At 41.2% G+C, this 17766-nt stretch overlaps 1 protein-coding gene across 2 annotated transcripts; it reads right to left on the bottom strand.

The window, feature by feature from the left end:
* Window positions 1-2527: 2527 nt before the first annotated feature.
* On the bottom strand, window positions 2528-17015 carry LOC111234820 (transcriptional repressor CTCF-like). Of its 2 annotated transcripts, none has more exons than XM_022762996.1 (16): window positions 16693-17015; window positions 12201-12381; window positions 11932-12077; window positions 11622-11741; window positions 11228-11407; window positions 10280-10492; window positions 10015-10177; window positions 9534-9704; window positions 9253-9386; window positions 8797-8917; window positions 8412-8561; window positions 8153-8313; window positions 7226-7408; window positions 6975-7107; window positions 6634-6879; window positions 2528-5478 (listed from the first exon to the last, which is right to left on the bottom strand). In XM_022762996.1, exons 2-16 carry the CDS (start codon window positions 12367-12369, stop codon window positions 5231-5233), a joined length of 2538 nt encoding a protein of 845 aa, XP_022618717.1. In that variant the 5' UTR covers window positions 12370-12381; window positions 16693-17015; the 3' UTR covers window positions 2528-5230. The 2 variants fall into 2 exon arrangements, with proteins under 2 accessions (XP_022618717.1, XP_022618716.1); XM_022762995.1 differs by lacking the exon at window positions 16693-17015 and adding an exon at window positions 13306-13384.
* Window positions 17016-17766: the final 751 nt, after the last annotated feature.

Genomic DNA, 17766 nt, shown 5'->3' with positions numbered 1-17766 from the left:
CTGCCAAGTGTTTTACACCACACTGTCAATACAATAGGAAGAAATCATGGAAGGAAACATGGACTTCAATATGTCATTAACAACAAAAACAAACAAACAAAAAAATAAATCTTATCGGAGTAAGACAATCAGAATAAATCATCCAGAGCTGAAGAGCAGAGACCAGAGGAGGAAGGTGTCGCTACGTGATACAGAAGGTGTGGACACACACAAATACACTCTCTCACACACACACACACACACACACACACACACACAACCATCAGATTTCTTTCAGATAGATGCTGTGTGCATATAACCCACTTTCTCTTCTCCACCCGTGCATGCACACGTCACATTTTCTTGCTTATTGTGCACACTTTTTCTGCTACTGAACTTCGACACACAATCACATACATACACATCCTGTTCCACCCTGTGAGTCACTATCATAGTGAAGGTAGAGGAGAGTGAACAGGCAGGAACCCAGTTCTAACCTCCCACACTGAGAAACTCACCACAGTCAGGAAATCTGCAGTTTCACAAAGTCGAGCTTCAAACTGAGTAAAACCTACGAGATGTGTCGGAGCACTGAGGGGCGACAGTGGCCAGGAGGAACATGGTGACAAGCAGAAATGCAAGAGAGCATCAAGGTCATTGAACTACATATGAGAAAGTCTAATCTTTAAGACTGACAGCTGGTGTTTGTACTGTGGTACAGCTAGTGCAAGGATGCCTGTTTAACCTCTCACCACCAGGGGGCACCACAACATCCATCAAAATGACTCCAACATACATTTCATACATTTTGAGGCACCACTCATGGACAAAGTGTTTTATACCACAATCTAAATATCCTCCATTAGGGGAGACCGGGGATGGTTGTAACAGTTTTGACATTTCTGTCTGTTTCTTTTAAGCCAGTGCATTCAAAGTTTAATACAAATTAGTTCCATGTGTCTGCTGTTAAATGCTGTAGCTGTTATCTCTGCTACACAAACAGAACATGTCTGTGGTTTAGTTTCAAACACAAGGAGTGAAATGTTACAATTCACCCATTAGTCCAGGTTAGTTGTAACATTCACTGAGGTGAAATGAAACATTATGACAAAAACTTGATATTGAAGCTTTTTATTTAACACTTAAATAACTTTATAACATAATTGGTGTGTGTGTGTGTGTGTGTGCATGTGAGAGAGAGCCCAGTATGTTACTTACTTACATAATAAAACTGACCAAAGTGTGCACATGTTCACCAGCTTTAACAACTGAACATTTGTGTTTGTGTGTGTCTATTTGTTTCTGTGTGTGTGTTTGTGTGTGAATTGTTGTTACAACTAACCCAGACTCTTGTAGCCATAAACTAGCTTAACTTACAGCTAACAGCTAAAACATTAGCGCTGACAACTAGCATGAAAAAAATCTACATAGACTCAGAATACACATTATTTAAGTTTATAACAATACATCATATTTTACAAGACTATAATGTTTTCAGTATAAAATTCATATTTGGCAAACTACTAGTAGCTACAGGTGTCAGTTGAGTGGAGTAAGACGAACAACATTCCCCCTGACATGAAGGAAGATTTAAGTGCAGAAAAGCTGCATAAAATATAAATGATCAGTTACTGTTAAAACGTCCTAGTACAACACTGGAGTGAGCGCACCTTTGTAGAAATACTTCAAACCATTACGATTTTTGTTTTATTGTTGAACCATTATTATTAGCCTTTTTTTTTTTATTATTTTGCTTGTAAAATGTTTTTTTTTTTTAACTTTTATTATTGATTATAATTCTTTTGCATATTTAAAGGTTTTCTCAAAAATATATTTTTCTTCTTGTATGTTGGAAGTCCACAGAGGACTGTTCTGGCTCTGTTCCTGTTCACCCTGTATACGGCGGACTTTAAATACAACTCTGAGTCCTGCCACATCCAGAAATACTCGGATGACACAGCTATTGTGGCGAGTATCAGGAACGAGCAGGAAGAGGAGTCCAGGGATCTGACGAGGGCCTTCAGTGAATGGAGCGACAAGAACTGCCTCCTTCTAACAGTAACAGTGCAACAGCTCTAAAGTGCGATCTACTTTGAAAAACTTCTGGGTAATTATAATTTGGAAAAAAAGATTTGCACATATACAATATGTGCTTTGCACCATTTTTCTCTATTCTCCATAAAAGCAATGTAACAGACAACTGTAAACAATACAATACTATAGCAACGTTTAAGTGTTTTCTTCTGAAAAACATAATCATGAGAATCCAGCTGGATTTTGTGATGTCACAACTTGTGAGCCAATCATGGTCCATCATGCAACTTTTTTTTTCCTCAGTGAAGGAGAAGGAAGAGACGAGGTTTTTCTACATTTTGTACATCAACGGACACAAAGAACTCCAAGTACTCTAGTATTTTACCATAACATTGACATATCATACAAATATCATGTTAATTTAATCAACATCACCCAGCTCTACCATGTTTTTCTGCCCCTCACCCCCACCCCAGCTGTACTAATTAAATGACAGAGCAGAAACATGCAGCAGTCATAGGCCCATTAGGATGATTTTATTTTTCATCAGCTGTACAGTGTCTCAGCTTCAAAATGACATGACAAAGGTTTCTTCTGGGTCTTCAAACAGGGACGTGTTTAAATCTGACAACTCTTCTCTCAATTCTGCCAAAACAAACAAGCAATGTGCAAAGAACAAACAATACTGTTGCTATGAGAACAGCGAAGCATCATCTGTCCGTCTGCAGAATAACATGATTGACAGATAACAGACCACAGCAGTACAGTCACAGAACATACAGTGTCAGTTTGATGCATGAACATTGATTCCCTCAGATATCTTGTGACCATGGTTCTTTAGATCCTCATTTTTACATTTAATGTTAGGCATCTAACCAGTGTCATGTTACAGAGGAGATGTTATATCTAACAAAAACAGGTGAAAGAAAATGAAGGCCACATAACGACCATCATAACTTGTGGTCAAACTTCCGACTTTTTAGTCCGAGTCTGAGGATGAACATATTCACGTTTGTTGAGATCCGGACTGTGAAAATTCCTGTGAGTGATTTTAGTTCTGCTTTTTATAAAAAAAAAAAAAATATCAGGGACAGCTCTGATCAGGAGTGATTGGCCTCTGCTGAGGTTAGGACATACCTTAGAATCAGTAGCAAATGGACAGTGACTGAAATACTAGTGGAACTGCAAAACTTGGGCTAACAGGGCCTTAGTCCAAGGCTGAGAACAGTGTGGATTAGCCCTCTTGATTACATAGTTAATCATATTACAGCAAAAATACACAGCTTCCACAAACTGTCATCCTTCTAAAAACAGTTTTAAAACCTGTCAAAAAGACCATGAAGGCTGTTTTGTTGTCATTAATTACAATTTACTAGCTGAACTTCATTCAGTGAAACAGTTTTGTCTTTCAGCAGACACTCAAAAACCTCTCGATCCTTCATGGATGAAAGCCTCATGCCTTTGGGCCAAAGGTTAAAGGAGAACAGAGTCAGACAAAGCTTCTGTCATAGGACTGAACTGAACCAACCAGCCTGCAGGGAAACCCAGTGACCACTACGAAAGAATGGCTAGAAATGAAAACTAAAAACAGTATCAAAGCAGATAGAAAATGGCTATGAGCAACAGAATACAGACAGAAAACCATAGTGATTCAGATTAGTTCAAGTCAGCACGGTTGGTTAAGATGGGTTCGTCTGTGGAAGGAAAAGCACCTTTACAGGCTGAAGACGTCAAGTACCAGGCACAGTACTGACATGTTGACCACAAGTGAAACCATGATGTCCTTCTTAACCAAAACATCTCCAAACCAGCTATTTAAAAACATTAAAAAGGTTCACCAGAAATCAAAGAGCAAAAGGGTTTAAAACATGTATTTACATGCAAATCACCTGCCACAGTTGGTGATCATTGATTATTGTGGGGGAGGGAGGGGGAGTGATTGACAAACTCTTTGATAACTGTTCCAAACACAGTGTGAACTGGGGTGTGAATACAGAGTTTGTTACTGCCGAGTTCTTCAGATGAGATGATTCTAACGCACAGGCATAATTCCACATTAACTCAAGTATCTGGAATGTTCAATGATCAATATGTAACAATCAGGATCATCTGCATCTTCTCCATCCAGCAGGGATCATTCAGTTTATCTGATGGCAAACTATCTATGCTCTCTTTCAAACAGGAGGAACACTAGCTACGAATGAGAAGTATCTTTTGTCAGTGACAGGTCACAGAAAATAGAAAACAGTCGAAAAATAGCTTCATCTCAAACTCTGTTGGTTCTGGGAAACTACCTCAAGTATTTAATGTACATGAGCTGACTGAGGGCAAGTCTCCATAAGAACAGGGTTGGGTGCTGGCAGTGCGGATGATGAACTAGGAAGCTGAGAAACAGTTATCACTGACTTATGTTCATTTGAATACACCTGCCTCATTAGCTCATTTATAAAGAATCCTTCTGTCAATGTACAAACAGCTGACTGATAACATAACAGACCATGTGTTTACACAGGCCAAGGAAGAAAAATATACAGATCATGACAGAGCAGGTGATATCTCAGAGGCAAACTGAAGTACCATACACTACATTTTCATTAGGAAAAAACTACATTTAGATCTATACGTACACAAATAAAGGCTTGGAATCTGCTAAATCAGCAAAGCTGCAGGAACCTCAAGCAGGACAGAAAAACAAAGTAAAAAGAGAAGGTGGATGAAATAATGACCCCTTGTGGCAGAGCAACATAGAGAAATTAACTGCAGAAGGTGTGGGTGAGGACTGACACAGGATGTGGCTTTGGGTAGACACAAGTAGCAAAATACACAATGATTCATTCAGAAGACATTCAGACTGAAAAAAGCATTTAAGAGCAGAGAGCAGTCAGTCATTAGTTTGGACAATATCCTTATATGATGTAGGAGAGGACACAGGTATGTGCAGGGGGATTTTGTGTATGAGACCCACAAACGTCAGTCTGCAGGTTGACATACGTAGATGTGAAGTTGCTGTGTAAGTATTTACATGTGGCTTCCTTACTTTGTGCATGGTTGTTTTTGCTGTCACCATTTTTGCAGCCACTCCAATGAAGGCAAAATGGCTGCCACTTAAGCGCACACACAGATGGAACATGAGGTGAAGGCTGAGGATGCAGAAACGTTAATTTGTATTCGCCAATTTTCGACAGAGTCCGGCTGCGTGTGTGCGTCTGTGATGTGTTCACCGGTCCATCATGCTGAGGATCATCTCTGGTGTCAGGTCTCCATTAGCAGCAGCGGCTGCCGTTTCCTCATTCACAGCCAGCTCAACAGTCTCCACCCCGTCCCCATCTAGCCCCACCCCTTCCACTGTCAGGGCCACTCCCTGCTCCAGAGGTGTCGCTGCAGAGGCGTCGCCCTCCTCTTTCTTCACTATGATGTTCTCCACTGCTCCGGTGCTCTCATCCTCCACCTGAATGATGGCAGCAGCTGCACAGCACACAACAAAGACAAGCTTGGTCACAATTCAGTGACTTATCTGATACTTTTCCCCAGCGTAGAGCAAAATCATAATGCAGTGCACTACATTACCCTGTGGTGTGTAGCACTGTAGACAGGGCTGTACTACTTCTAAAGTTTACCATGTCAGATCTGCAATGAAGGGGGAATTATTGCCACTGAGATGCCTCTCCAGTAGAGACACTGACATTATATTTAATAGGGCTGCACAATTTATCGAAATATAAATCGAAATCTCAATATGGTCAAGTACAATATCCAAATCACAGGAGCTGCCATTTTTTAATAAAGGTAAAATGTATCATATTGTTGAGCATTGTTAACACCACAATGTGGTGCTACAGAGATGTCCCGGCCTAAAACCCATATTCTCCAGGCATAAAAACATGTTTGTTTGGTACAAGACACAACAAAAATCACATCATAAGTTCTATATTGTTTTCAGTGAAAATGAAAAAAACGACCATTCCAACTGAAATCGCAATATCTGCCAAAACAGTTGATTTTTTTGCATATTGTGCAGCCCTATTATTTAAAGACTCTGCTTCTGTGCTGGTACTCATACTTTTCCAAACTGGCAAATTTTCCAATCCATTTCTACTGCAGGTAACAACAACAACAACAACAGGTTACTAACTATGTATAAGTAGCTCACACAATCCCATGTCAAATAACCCAAACTATACCATGTCTGGGCTACAACAAGTCATTTGAGTTTAGCGTAATGTCTCATCAATGGTTCGTTCATATTTTAGTCTTAATAGTCGAACTCTGTAAAAGAACATTGCTCATATTTGTCGGTTAAGTTTTATTGCTCTGTGATGTGACAGTCACAGTCTGTTTATCTTTTCTCTCCATGTCCTTATAAATGCATAATCCAAGGTGTTTTTGAAAATTAAATGTTATTAATCTGGGAACGTCTCATTATCATTAAAATTTTATGTTAAAATAATGGATAAGAATAGATTATGACAAGATTTTTACGAACCTGTTCATCAAAATGAACAACGAGACAACGAGAAAGTCCAAAGCAACCTCAGCATGTGACCACCTCACCTCAAGACTAAATACATCTTGTCTGCTTAACATCAGCTGGATTCTAATGAATCCAGTCAGCGTTCTCACCAGAAGCTGTTGTCTTGGCAGCCACCCTGACTGGCTTGCTGGCTGCGGGAGGCTTAGGGGCATTCTTCGGGGGTCTGCCTCGTTTCCTCTTGACTGGTGGCTCGTCGGGGGCCGGTACAGGAATGGCAGCAGGGGCCTGGTCCAGTTCCATACCTTCTGGTTCCTCCTCTTCCTGTAGCAGTGATGATTCTTCCTCACCCTCACCCTCACCCTCCTCCTCCTCGTCAGGTTCAACATGATCCTCCTCTGAATGACAGAGTGATAGAACAAAGACAGAGATCAGATAAACTAATCGGAGCTGAGCTAATACAGTACGTGTACCCACACAATCACATTCCCACCGCTGTCATCCTCATCTCTCCTGCTCCTCATCTTCCTCTTCCTTCCTCTTCTCCCTCTCTTTGGGGTTGGAGCTCCATTCTCGGCATCCTCCACCTCACCACTGCAGTTCTCAGCATGGCGTGCCATAGTGTTCTATAAGAATACACAGTTACAAAGGCTGTTGACTTTTATAACAAATCCATCTTAGCCTGTGTGTAGCCCCTAAGAATCAACTTCGGGTGTATGAAAGATAAAAGAGAAGCGCTCTTGCCCTGCGAGTGAAGGTCTTGCTACACTTGGGGCAGACGAAGGCGGTGGGCACAAAGTTGGGGTCGTGATAGCGTTTGAAGTGCATGTCCAGCAGCTGCTTCTGTCTGAAGGTCTTCTCACACTGGCTGCAGGCATATGGTTTCTCTCCGGTGTGGGTTCGACGGTGCATCACCATGTGGCGCTCCTGTACCAGCAGCATGAGACATACCAGTTACCCAGCCAGTAGAGTGTGTGTGTGTGTGTGTGCATATATATATATAAAAACATACACACACACATTCAAATGATTACATTTTATGATGCTAGCAGCAAGGCCCTATGGATGTCGGTCTGTCTGCCCAGTATTTTGGTCCTGAAACTGCACTAGTGGATGGATATAAGAGGATGAATTCTAACACCCTGTGACTTTGGGGATCCCAGCTTTTCCTCTAGTGCCAAAAGCAGCTCAGATGTTTTAGGACTGCAGCTATCAATTATTTTACTCATCAAATATTCTACCAGTTTTTCCTTTGACTAAACAAGTAATCAGATCAGAAATAATTTCGCTTTATTAAGAGTAATAGAACAAAGAGTAAATATACAAAAGACAATATGACAGGGCTGCCTTTAAAAGGAAAAACAAAATTTTTAATAATAAATTTTAAATTACTTGAATGGGTATATATACACAAAAGTTTAATGTTTTATGGATAAAATGAAGGTTCAGATTCAAGGATTTTTAGTAATTGAGTTATTCAAGTTTGGAGGAATTATTTCAGCCCTTATAAAATTACTTAACATCTACCAACTAACACTGATGGTGGACATGGTTATTATAAACCAACAACCAAATTAAAAAGTTTTTAAAAACTAGCTGTTTGGGTCACCCATACCCGTTATCAAATTTGCTACATGTATGGTAACTCTACAGAGAAATGAGTGTACAGACCTGGCGGCAGCAGTAGTCGCACATGTCACATTTGAACCTTTTCTCATTCTTATGGGACTTCTGATGCTGGATCAGAGCGTAGCGCTCGTGGAAAACAGCGTCGCAGTAACGACACTTCTTTCCAGTCTCAATAAATGAGTGCTGCTTACGAAGATGGACACCTGCAGACGCACACATTAAAAAAAGAAAACAGATTACAGGAATGAAACGACACGACAAATAAAATAAATAGTATGTGTGTGTTGTGTGTTTGTTTTACCCAAGTCACTCTTGCGTGCAATAACAGTGTCACAGTGTGGACAGTGGAATTTGGCCACATTCTCTGTGTGTTTCTGCAGGATGTGCATCTTCATGGTTCCACTCTGGGTAAACCGGGCATGGCAGATGTAGCACTCATAAGGTTTCTCTCCTGAGAATAGGTTTTAACATATACACAGGTTCATTGCTGCTCAATTTATGTTTCTAATCTAATCGAATAAAAGACAAAAGAAACCTGAGAGGTAACAATGAGGCAGGAGGTATGAAACACAACATATGAACTACACAAAAGTTTTGAATTCATCAGTATATTCTAAATTACCCTAACAAGTGAACATTATAGTTTTGTGTAGCATGTAGAAAAGCGGTGAAGGTGTCAAATTTACCTGAGTGTGTCCTCATGTGTCTCTTCAGCTTGTACGTGTCTCTGCTGGCGTAGCTGCAGAGACTGCACTGGAATGGACGCTCACCGGTGTGGGAACGAATGTGACGCTTTAGTTTACTCACCTACACAACATGCACACACAAACATAGTCACCTTACAGAAGACTGCAACAAAACAATGCATCTGTCATCATGGTGGCCATGCAGTCTGTAACTGTTTTGGACTCTTGGAGCAGAGCAGTTGTATATCTGAAGTCTGAAACAGTGTGGATTAACTTGTTGGAGAAACATATTTAAACTTGTAGCTGGCTACACAGTTATGAATTTATCTTTGACTCTTCTCCAGCTCTGGGTGAGTTTATGTGGATGGAGAGAAGTGTAACAGCTATAATAGATTAAACTAAACTTTAAACTTAGTAAAAAATCAAGAACATAAAGCAGACAGGAGCCTGTCTTACCTCCACACTGGCATAGTCGCACATCGAGCATTTAAAGGGTTTTTCATGTGTGTGTTTGTAGCGACGATGACGAACCAGCTCCCCGCTAGTCACAAAAGCCATATCACAGTCTGTGCACTTGTGTGGACGAGTTCCTGCATAAATAAAAAACAAGACTTGTGTAAGCTTCCTTTGTATTATGTAAAAAAAAAAATAAAAAACATTCTTCTATCTACTCATACACCACTTTTTTGGTCTTCTTGTAGTCTAATATTTTTTATGATATTCGTATTGGTGTATACCGGTGTGTGTGTTGAGATGGTTTCTTAGCAAGGTGACCGTCCTAAAGGCTCTTCCACACAGGTGACACTTGTGAGGTCTCTCGTCAGTGTGGCTCTTCATGTGTCTGTCCAGGTTGGAGCGTCGTGGGCAGGTGTAGCTGCACAGTTCACACTGAAACGTCTTCTTCACTCCTAACACACAACATTCCATAACAAAGTTGAGAGTTGAGAGCAGAGTGAATTGTGAAAACTGTAGTAACTTCGCTGCACCACAGCCTGGTGTAGATTAAACAACAGCTACTCATGTTTACCTACAGTTAAGAGTGATGAGTAGAATGATGCTGCACTTAAAAATACTTAATACTAATTAAGTATAGTTTAGTAATAATACTAAATACTTACCCTAACCCTGACTGCCATAGCTGTTTTGTGCTTCAAAAAAAAACTGACTGATAGTGTCATTTCCATCGTGCCCTCAGAACAGCACACAGCAGTGTCTCACCTTTCTTCTTGATCTTTGTGGGTTTGGGTGGTTTCATATTGCCCACCACTTTCTCAGCATTGACTTCAGACAGAAGGCCCTCCTGCTGTTCTTCTTCAAAGTCATACACACTGACGTCCATGTCCTTATCTCCATCAGCATAACGCAGACGACTCTTTTTACCCTTGAAAAAAAGCAAGTGTCAAGACCTCATCCTCAGCAGATGAAAAGGGAAGGGAAGAGTCTCACATCCCCAGTAACAAAGAACTAGACAGCACACACTTACCTTTTTGGTCTTCTTGACTGCTCCGGATGGAGGCTGATAGTCTGGGTCTTTAGCCCAGTTTGGGTCATCATTCGGAGGCTGAATGGGCTCATCCTCCCCTTCTTCCAGCAGCTGGTTCCCCACCTCCTCATCTTCTTCCTCTTGGTGGGCCTCTCCTCCCTCCTCTTCCTGTTCCACTGTCTCCACCTCCCCATTAGCACCAACCTTGACTACCTACACATCAAATACAATAATTGTTTTGTCAGTTAATTATTCCAGACAAATAGTTTGAGGTTTTTCTTCTGTAGTTGTTGACGTGCAAAACAGAAATGATGTGCCCGACAGAATTATGAGCAGGTCATCCTCTTGTGTGCACTGTGATGTCATAAGATGTTTACATGCGCAACAAATAACCAGAATACTTGTGCACATATCAGACTATATCTATATATTAGATTATATCAGTTCTAATGATAATTTGGGGCTGGCATTGGTATTTTAGTAATCACTGAGAATGATTAAGATGAGTACTATAGATGTATTTTAATCTCATGACAAGTCAGAGGAAGTCTACATGCACACTAATACATTTTAGTTTTAAGATGCATCTCTTTTAATACTTTCCTCCTGGCATCCACATTACTCTGGGGTTTTCGACAGGGATAAAATCATTTAACAGACTGATGTGATGTTTTATTTGTGCATAAGAGCTGATTAATAAGTGATGCTCTGGGGGTACAAAAAAAGAATTGATCAGTTTTGCCTTGTGCATCTGTGGTCAATGAATTAATGTGACTGTATTTAATTCAGACTTGAGCTGTGATTGACCAACAGAAATGTTTTGAGATTTAACTAGAAAGATTGCAGTAATTTCAATCAAACTTTTGACTAAAAGAAACAGAACAGCATTGATGCAGCTGCTAATTTTCAAATGCAGTCTCAAATCCTGACCTATTTCTGTTTGTGTACCTGAAAGCCTTCGGGCAACGGCAGGGTGTGGCAGATGACTGGGTCTCCATCCTTTGGCATTGCAGTGGTGTCTACAAAAGTGCCTTGTTGCAGAGCCTCCACGGTGGTGGCAGAAACAGGCACCTGGACCAGCTGGAGCTCCCCGAGGCCCAGGGCTGCCTGCTCCTCCATGTTTACCACCTGAGGACAGTGAGAAACAAAAGGTTAGCACACATCTGGGGCATCTATTAAGACAAACTCAGGACTTGAAAGTGAATATAAAACATCTCAGAATGTAACTACTATGCCAAAGGAAAGCTTGTGAATACAGTGTTCTTCAGACACTACAAAGAGATAAAAAAGTGGAATAACTGGAGGACGGTGCGGTGTCAAGTGGTTTCAAAAGAGCACCTACCTGTAGTGTGATAATTTGGGTCTGGTCCACTGTTGTTACAGTTGCTTGGTGAGCAGCACCAGCGACCCCTCCAACAACACCCACTGCTGCTGATGATCCCCCCACTGCAGCATCTATCACCTGCAAATAAACTTCATGTTAAGGGACTGTTACATGAAATGTAGGGCAAAGCATCAGACAGTAGCAGGCAGGTTTGGTGTCCTCACTTCCAGCTGATTTCATTTTTAAGGTAGAATGACATCAGCACCAGTGACATATACTTGTGAGGCCAAACCTTCTGCTAAGACTGGGCTCTCAACAGCGACCTTACCTCAGTCTTCATCTGCAACAGGGTGGGATCCAGTGAGTCCATAACCATCATTTCAACCCCTGCTCCGCCTTCTACACCAACCCCGACCCCAGCTCCCATCAGCTGCTGCTGGGCCTGAGTGGCTGATACCATTCCTTCTCCATGACCTGAAGCACGACATTGCAGGTGGATAAAACATTTGACCACATTCACTCAAAAATGCATCTACAACTACAAGACTCTTTTTACAATTAGACTGTGGGATAATATCATGCCCAATAAGTAAGAACCTTGTTCAAGGACGACTCCAGCTTGTCCCTCTACCACGCCCCCGGCCTCTGCAGCTTGCTGGAGGAGGTCAGCAACCATGGCATCCTGGCTGTGAACAGCCTGGATGGAGGGGAAGTCTTTGGCAGGGACCTCCACCACCCCTACACCCTCTGTTGGCCCTCTGTCCATGCTGGGTAGAAACTGAAATATAGCATTGTGGAAACAAACATTATGTAGTGTCACCCCCCAGGCTTTTTAGGCCATCCACAGTTTGCTTTATGATGGTGGTGTTTAATCCTACATCATGGAAGAATATGCAGATTTTCTCAGCAACTCAACATGAAACAGGTAACCAGTGTTTCCCACAGAATCGGATTCTGTGTGGGGCAGTAGCTAATGGGGGGAGGGGGTAGATAAATTGCAGTATATAAGTTGCTCCACTAAAAATATTTTAATCGCCAAGTACTTTGTGACAATTAACTTAACAATATAAACATCTCCATTGCTTCACGTTGTGTTAAACAAATAACAACCCTGACTGACTTGGGTTGGGTTACAGCTCTAATGTGCCACCTGAATGACAGGCACACAGACGGGCATTACGGTTCACAGGCCCACTAATGTGACAGGATCTCTCCTGGTGGTAGAGCAGAGAACTGGGGCTAGCTGGTTAGCATGCTATCTTGAGTAGAAGAAAGGAAGTGATAGAAAAAGAAGCAAAACAAGAGTTAAATTGATGTTTGCTTCCACCTCTGGAGACAGCTGTTGGTGAGTAAAGGAATGAGGTTTGATGCTGAACTCACAATGTTTCTTCTAGACTGGTAAGTAAACAGCTGTTAATGCTAATGTTAGTCTCGAGCGACCACACATCACCTGAGACGCATGTAAATGCCAGTTCTGAACAGGGCCATACAAGCTCTGTACATACTTCATTCAAATAATACTGAATCCACCTGCTGTGAGTCGACTGACAGAACTTGGGTCTCTACAGGTAAAGTAACCTGTCACTTCTGATGAATGAGATTGATGAAAAGGTTTGTTTGAGGGAATGTCTGAGGCAAGTGTGACATACTTCAAACAACCCATTGTTGTAAAACTGTTGGCACTTAACACTACTGGTGTTACCTGGAATAGCAAGGAAAAATGGACTGTTTTCATGATTTCTGTACACTGGGCTGCAGTCTGCAGGGTTGTGGTACTGGCAATCTCCCTTTTGCTGCTGAAAGCCCTGAGCTTTGCTGAGTCAACTGTCTGTTACCTGACTGTCCCTGCCAACCTGAGGAGGGAAAAGGGATACACAGGGTCACACAGCTGTACCTGTACATTGTGATATTTCTCTCACACACAGACAGTGATTTTATAACCCTGCACATCTCTGACAACTGTTCTGCTTAAAATACTTGTGCTAACCTTAGGCTTCAGGCTGCTACTTGCCTGTAAACCTGCAAGAGGGGAAGGGGACTCTATTGTTAGACACCGATATCTTCACTAAACTAGTCAGTGCTTCCATGACAGCTCCTCTCATTTTTTATTCTTGCAGCTCAGCTGCTGAGAAAGCCCAAGATGTCTTGAGTTACCTATCACAATGAAGTGATAGCAAAGGACGTGAATTGGTAAATAGTAAGGATGCTCTGATTTATCAGCTGATTCTCACCAAAAATGTGAAATTGGTAGATTGGAAATAATGCTTCTAGTCACTGATCACCTTAAAACCAATCACCTGTGGTTAATACCGTCTGCGGCTGACTGTAGCACTGTGTGCTGTGTAGTGTAATCCCACATCCCACCTTGTTCACTGTGCAAGCACGCAACAGGCCATCAAAACAAAACAACACGTCAGCCCAGTAAAACTAGTACAAAGTGTGCCAAACTGATATAACATACGACATCTGCAATACATGCCATGAATATTTTTTTTGGAAATGTACGAGACACAGCGATCAAATACACACAGACTGCAAGCCATGTTATGAGGCATATTATTTTATTTCTTACATTTGAAAAAATTTCAATGCAGCATGTATCTGGCTTGAAATCCTATTATTCTTTAGTTTGCATAATGCAACTGAGTTTATGTTATGAAAGATGTTGCCTTTTGTTTATTAGACTATTTGCATTGTTTAGTCTGATGAATAACAATGTAATAATGTTTTTTTTCAGTCTGTTAATAATTGTGTTAATTCACGTAAATGAACACACATTAATTAATTATTACATTGCATAATTCAGCTGTCCTTACTGAAGAATACTTGTTGCATTGCTCCTTGGGATTTTTGTGCTGCCCGTTGAACATAACTGACTAACCGCTAAACCAGCTGCTATTACAAAAAACCAAAAATTATTGGTATCGGCCGATCTCGCTCATAGATGATCAGTCGGCTGCAAAAAAACGTGATTTGGGCATCTCTAGTGAATAAAGTCACGCAACTTACAGACACTCACATACACACACAAGGGAGTGTTCAATATTTGCTTTTGATGTCAGTCAAACTTCGATTACAGGGGCAGTTGAAGGGATTCTTCCCAATCTTTCAAAACATGGTGTTCAGACAGTGCCATCCTTAATGGGTAGAAGTGCTTTATATTGAGCAAGACCTCCTTTTGTATCTGGAAGAAGCAGGAATGATTCTCTCAAGAGGAAATTCACATATGAATGACCTGTTGATATCACTTGTTCTCAGATCTTATTAAGACATTCACAAACTTTCTAATGCAGAGTTTATTTTCTACTGGTACACAAAGGCTGATAATGATAACTAGTCTTTGAAATTATGTTTCAGCACTTCACAAGCTCAAAATCTTATTGGCCTTTTTTGAGTCCACAGAACAATTCACTGGTGATTTTGGTCCATATTGAATTGCGACACATTCACCTGGGTCTAAGAACTGGTCTCTATCTTGATCTAAAGACTGTGTAGGTGACTGAGTAAAGAAATTTCAATACTTGGACAAACACAGATCAACTATTTGTTCCACCTGCATCACTTACCAATATATGCCAGTTATAGCAGCATGACTCATGGTTTGGATGAGATGGCTGTCTAGATTAACAACCAGAGTACCTAATGAGATGGATACTTGAAATGATGTCAAATGGTGATTGTATTTGCTCAGTTCATCTATAAACATCAGAGTTGCATTCTGGCCTAAACGGATTGAATAAAGTCAAATTGGCAAATGTAAACTGTGTGTAACATCACTGACGAGGGGAGTAGCAACAGCAGTCATGTTTGTGACAATGCCTAACATTTGTGTGTCTGCAGGTTTCCATGTACATTTGTCTTCATGTTGCTAAATAGATGGAAACCGGAGAGGCTCTGGTACAGGCCTTCACAGATCCTTTGACTTATGGTAAAACAAATTTACCACAACATGGAAAAGATAATTAGCGCCCAGTTGGGCAACTGTCGTCTCCTTGCACAGCATTTATATAGCGGTATTTTTGTAGCTCTCCAAGCCGAGTCGTAGAGGGAGCTCTCTGCTGTAATATATATCTGTGGCTATGAGGCTCTAGGTGGGCTTAGAATAAGAGACAAGCGGGCGACGGGTGCAACAACAACTGCCAAATCCGACCATGGCCGCGGTGACAGGAGAAAAGAAGAGTTCCAATACTCGATAATGGAGGAAGTCAGAGTTTGGGAGAGCACAAAATCGTGTGTTTGGTCTTAGTGAATCAGTGGCCGCTGTGATCACTGAGGATCGTTTTGCTATGAATGCCTCGTCATCCTCTTTTCCGCGCTGGCCTTAACGTTATAATTTCCGTGTGTACACTTCTCTACAAGGAAAGCTACCTAAACTGACTTTAATTTCAACGGTATTATGTACGGCGACTATCGATTCTGCTAAAGGAAACACGACATAGAACGTTTGCTCTGGTTACTTTAGGGGAATGGGCACTTCTAGGCTGGGGCCATTGGGTGGGGAAGGCCCTGAATCTGAGCTAGCCTAGTTAACTTAGCTAACGTCCGTTGCTACATTGATTTCTTCAAATAAAGGTCTCCTTTAACGTTATATAACATCATAAAATTCAACGTAACATGTACTGGGAAATGAAATTACGCTATTTGTGTACAATCAGGTAGTAACCTTATCGTTTACGTATGAATGCTTATTTGTTGTTACACTTTGCGTATGCTAATGCAAACAAGCTAACGTTAGCTATGGGCGATAACTTAAACCCGCCAGTTTCCATGTCGTCAAGGCTGTAAAGACGGGAAACAAAGAAGCGAGAAAATGGACGCCTTGGCCTAAACTCTCCAACCAAATCGACGAAGTATTCGTAACTTATCCGCGACGATATTTTCACAAATATGTGTGAAATACAGTGGGTTGTGTATACATTTATTAGAACTTCGGTTATTTAAACGTATTTTGACGGGGTTTTCAATAACGATAGAGGGAGACAAACACTCTTCGACGAGCTGCCCGGACCCAGAGCCCCATCGTGACACCTAGAGGCCGATTAAAGATCCTGCAAACTCCCCCCTTATCAGAAAAGTAGTGATACTTTACCTCTTTTTAGTGTGTTTCTCCTCCTGTTTAACTCGACCGAAAGCACAGAGTGTCTGCTACAAAGTTTGGTGGGCTGGTAAGAAATGCAGTCTTCTTCGCAGTTTGTTTTAATCCCTCTCCCGCTTTAGCAGAGTAGCCTCTGCCACAAAATGGCAGTTGGGAGCTCAGTGCGCCTGTGCGGCCGCTGGGGGGTGGTGTCGAAGCTGCTGCACACACCCTGATTGGCCAGGAGGGGCGCCCGTTGGAATACATTGAAGGCCATTTATCACAATGTGGAAGAATAAGGCTGCTTTCATGAACCTCGGAGATTACCCTCACTATCAGAAAAGAATTTCAAAGGGACAAAATGTACATTGAAAGTAAGGATAAGGTGTTTAAATTTTGTATGAAATTATGTTCATTTCAAATAAAACAAATACAATGATTTACTAAAATGACGTGAGTGCATCTGTTTAATACCATGCAAAATTGCTGTAATTGTGATCGATACTGTAGAATTTTATTCGCAGTTTGACAGTCATCGTGCATGTGTTCATACTGAGAGTGCAAAACGTGACACGGATAAACTAAAGTCCACAGAAATCGTCATGAAGTGCATGAACGGCATGACTTCAGCCAAGATCATTGTGATTTACCTTCATATCTGAGGTATTCTGCTTTGAATTGGGCATCCAAACTTTCACAAATGCAGTGAATGCAGCATAAATTATGCTGTGCTCTCTGGGCAAAATCATATGGTGCATCCGTACAAATGATGATGAAATGATTGTCAGCAAAAATATGAGCTTACTGAGGACAGTGAGCTGTTAACAGCTGCTGTCCTGTTGTAGCATCACTGTTTTAGGAGACGCACAGTCTGCTGATGCCCTCTCATAACCTATCCCAAAACTTCACACAGGACAGGTCTATGGCAGATCATGATACAGTTAACAAGCACAATGGTACGTGAGATTTTTACACACATTTTTAATAGTTTGTATATATTTGACACCAGAATACCTGGAAATATATTTTAGAAAAGAAAAAAAAAGAATAAAACATTTTGTGTCCAATGCTGCACAAATTATCAAGCTT

Source organism: Seriola dumerili, unplaced genomic scaffold (genome assembly GCF_002260705.1).
Source record: "Seriola dumerili isolate Sdu_G_001 unplaced genomic scaffold, Sdu_1.0 BDQW01000465.1, whole genome shotgun sequence".
Taxonomy (NCBI): domain Eukaryota; kingdom Metazoa; phylum Chordata; class Actinopteri; order Carangiformes; family Carangidae; genus Seriola; species Seriola dumerili.
This window is presented reverse-complemented; position numbering and strand designations above follow the sequence as displayed.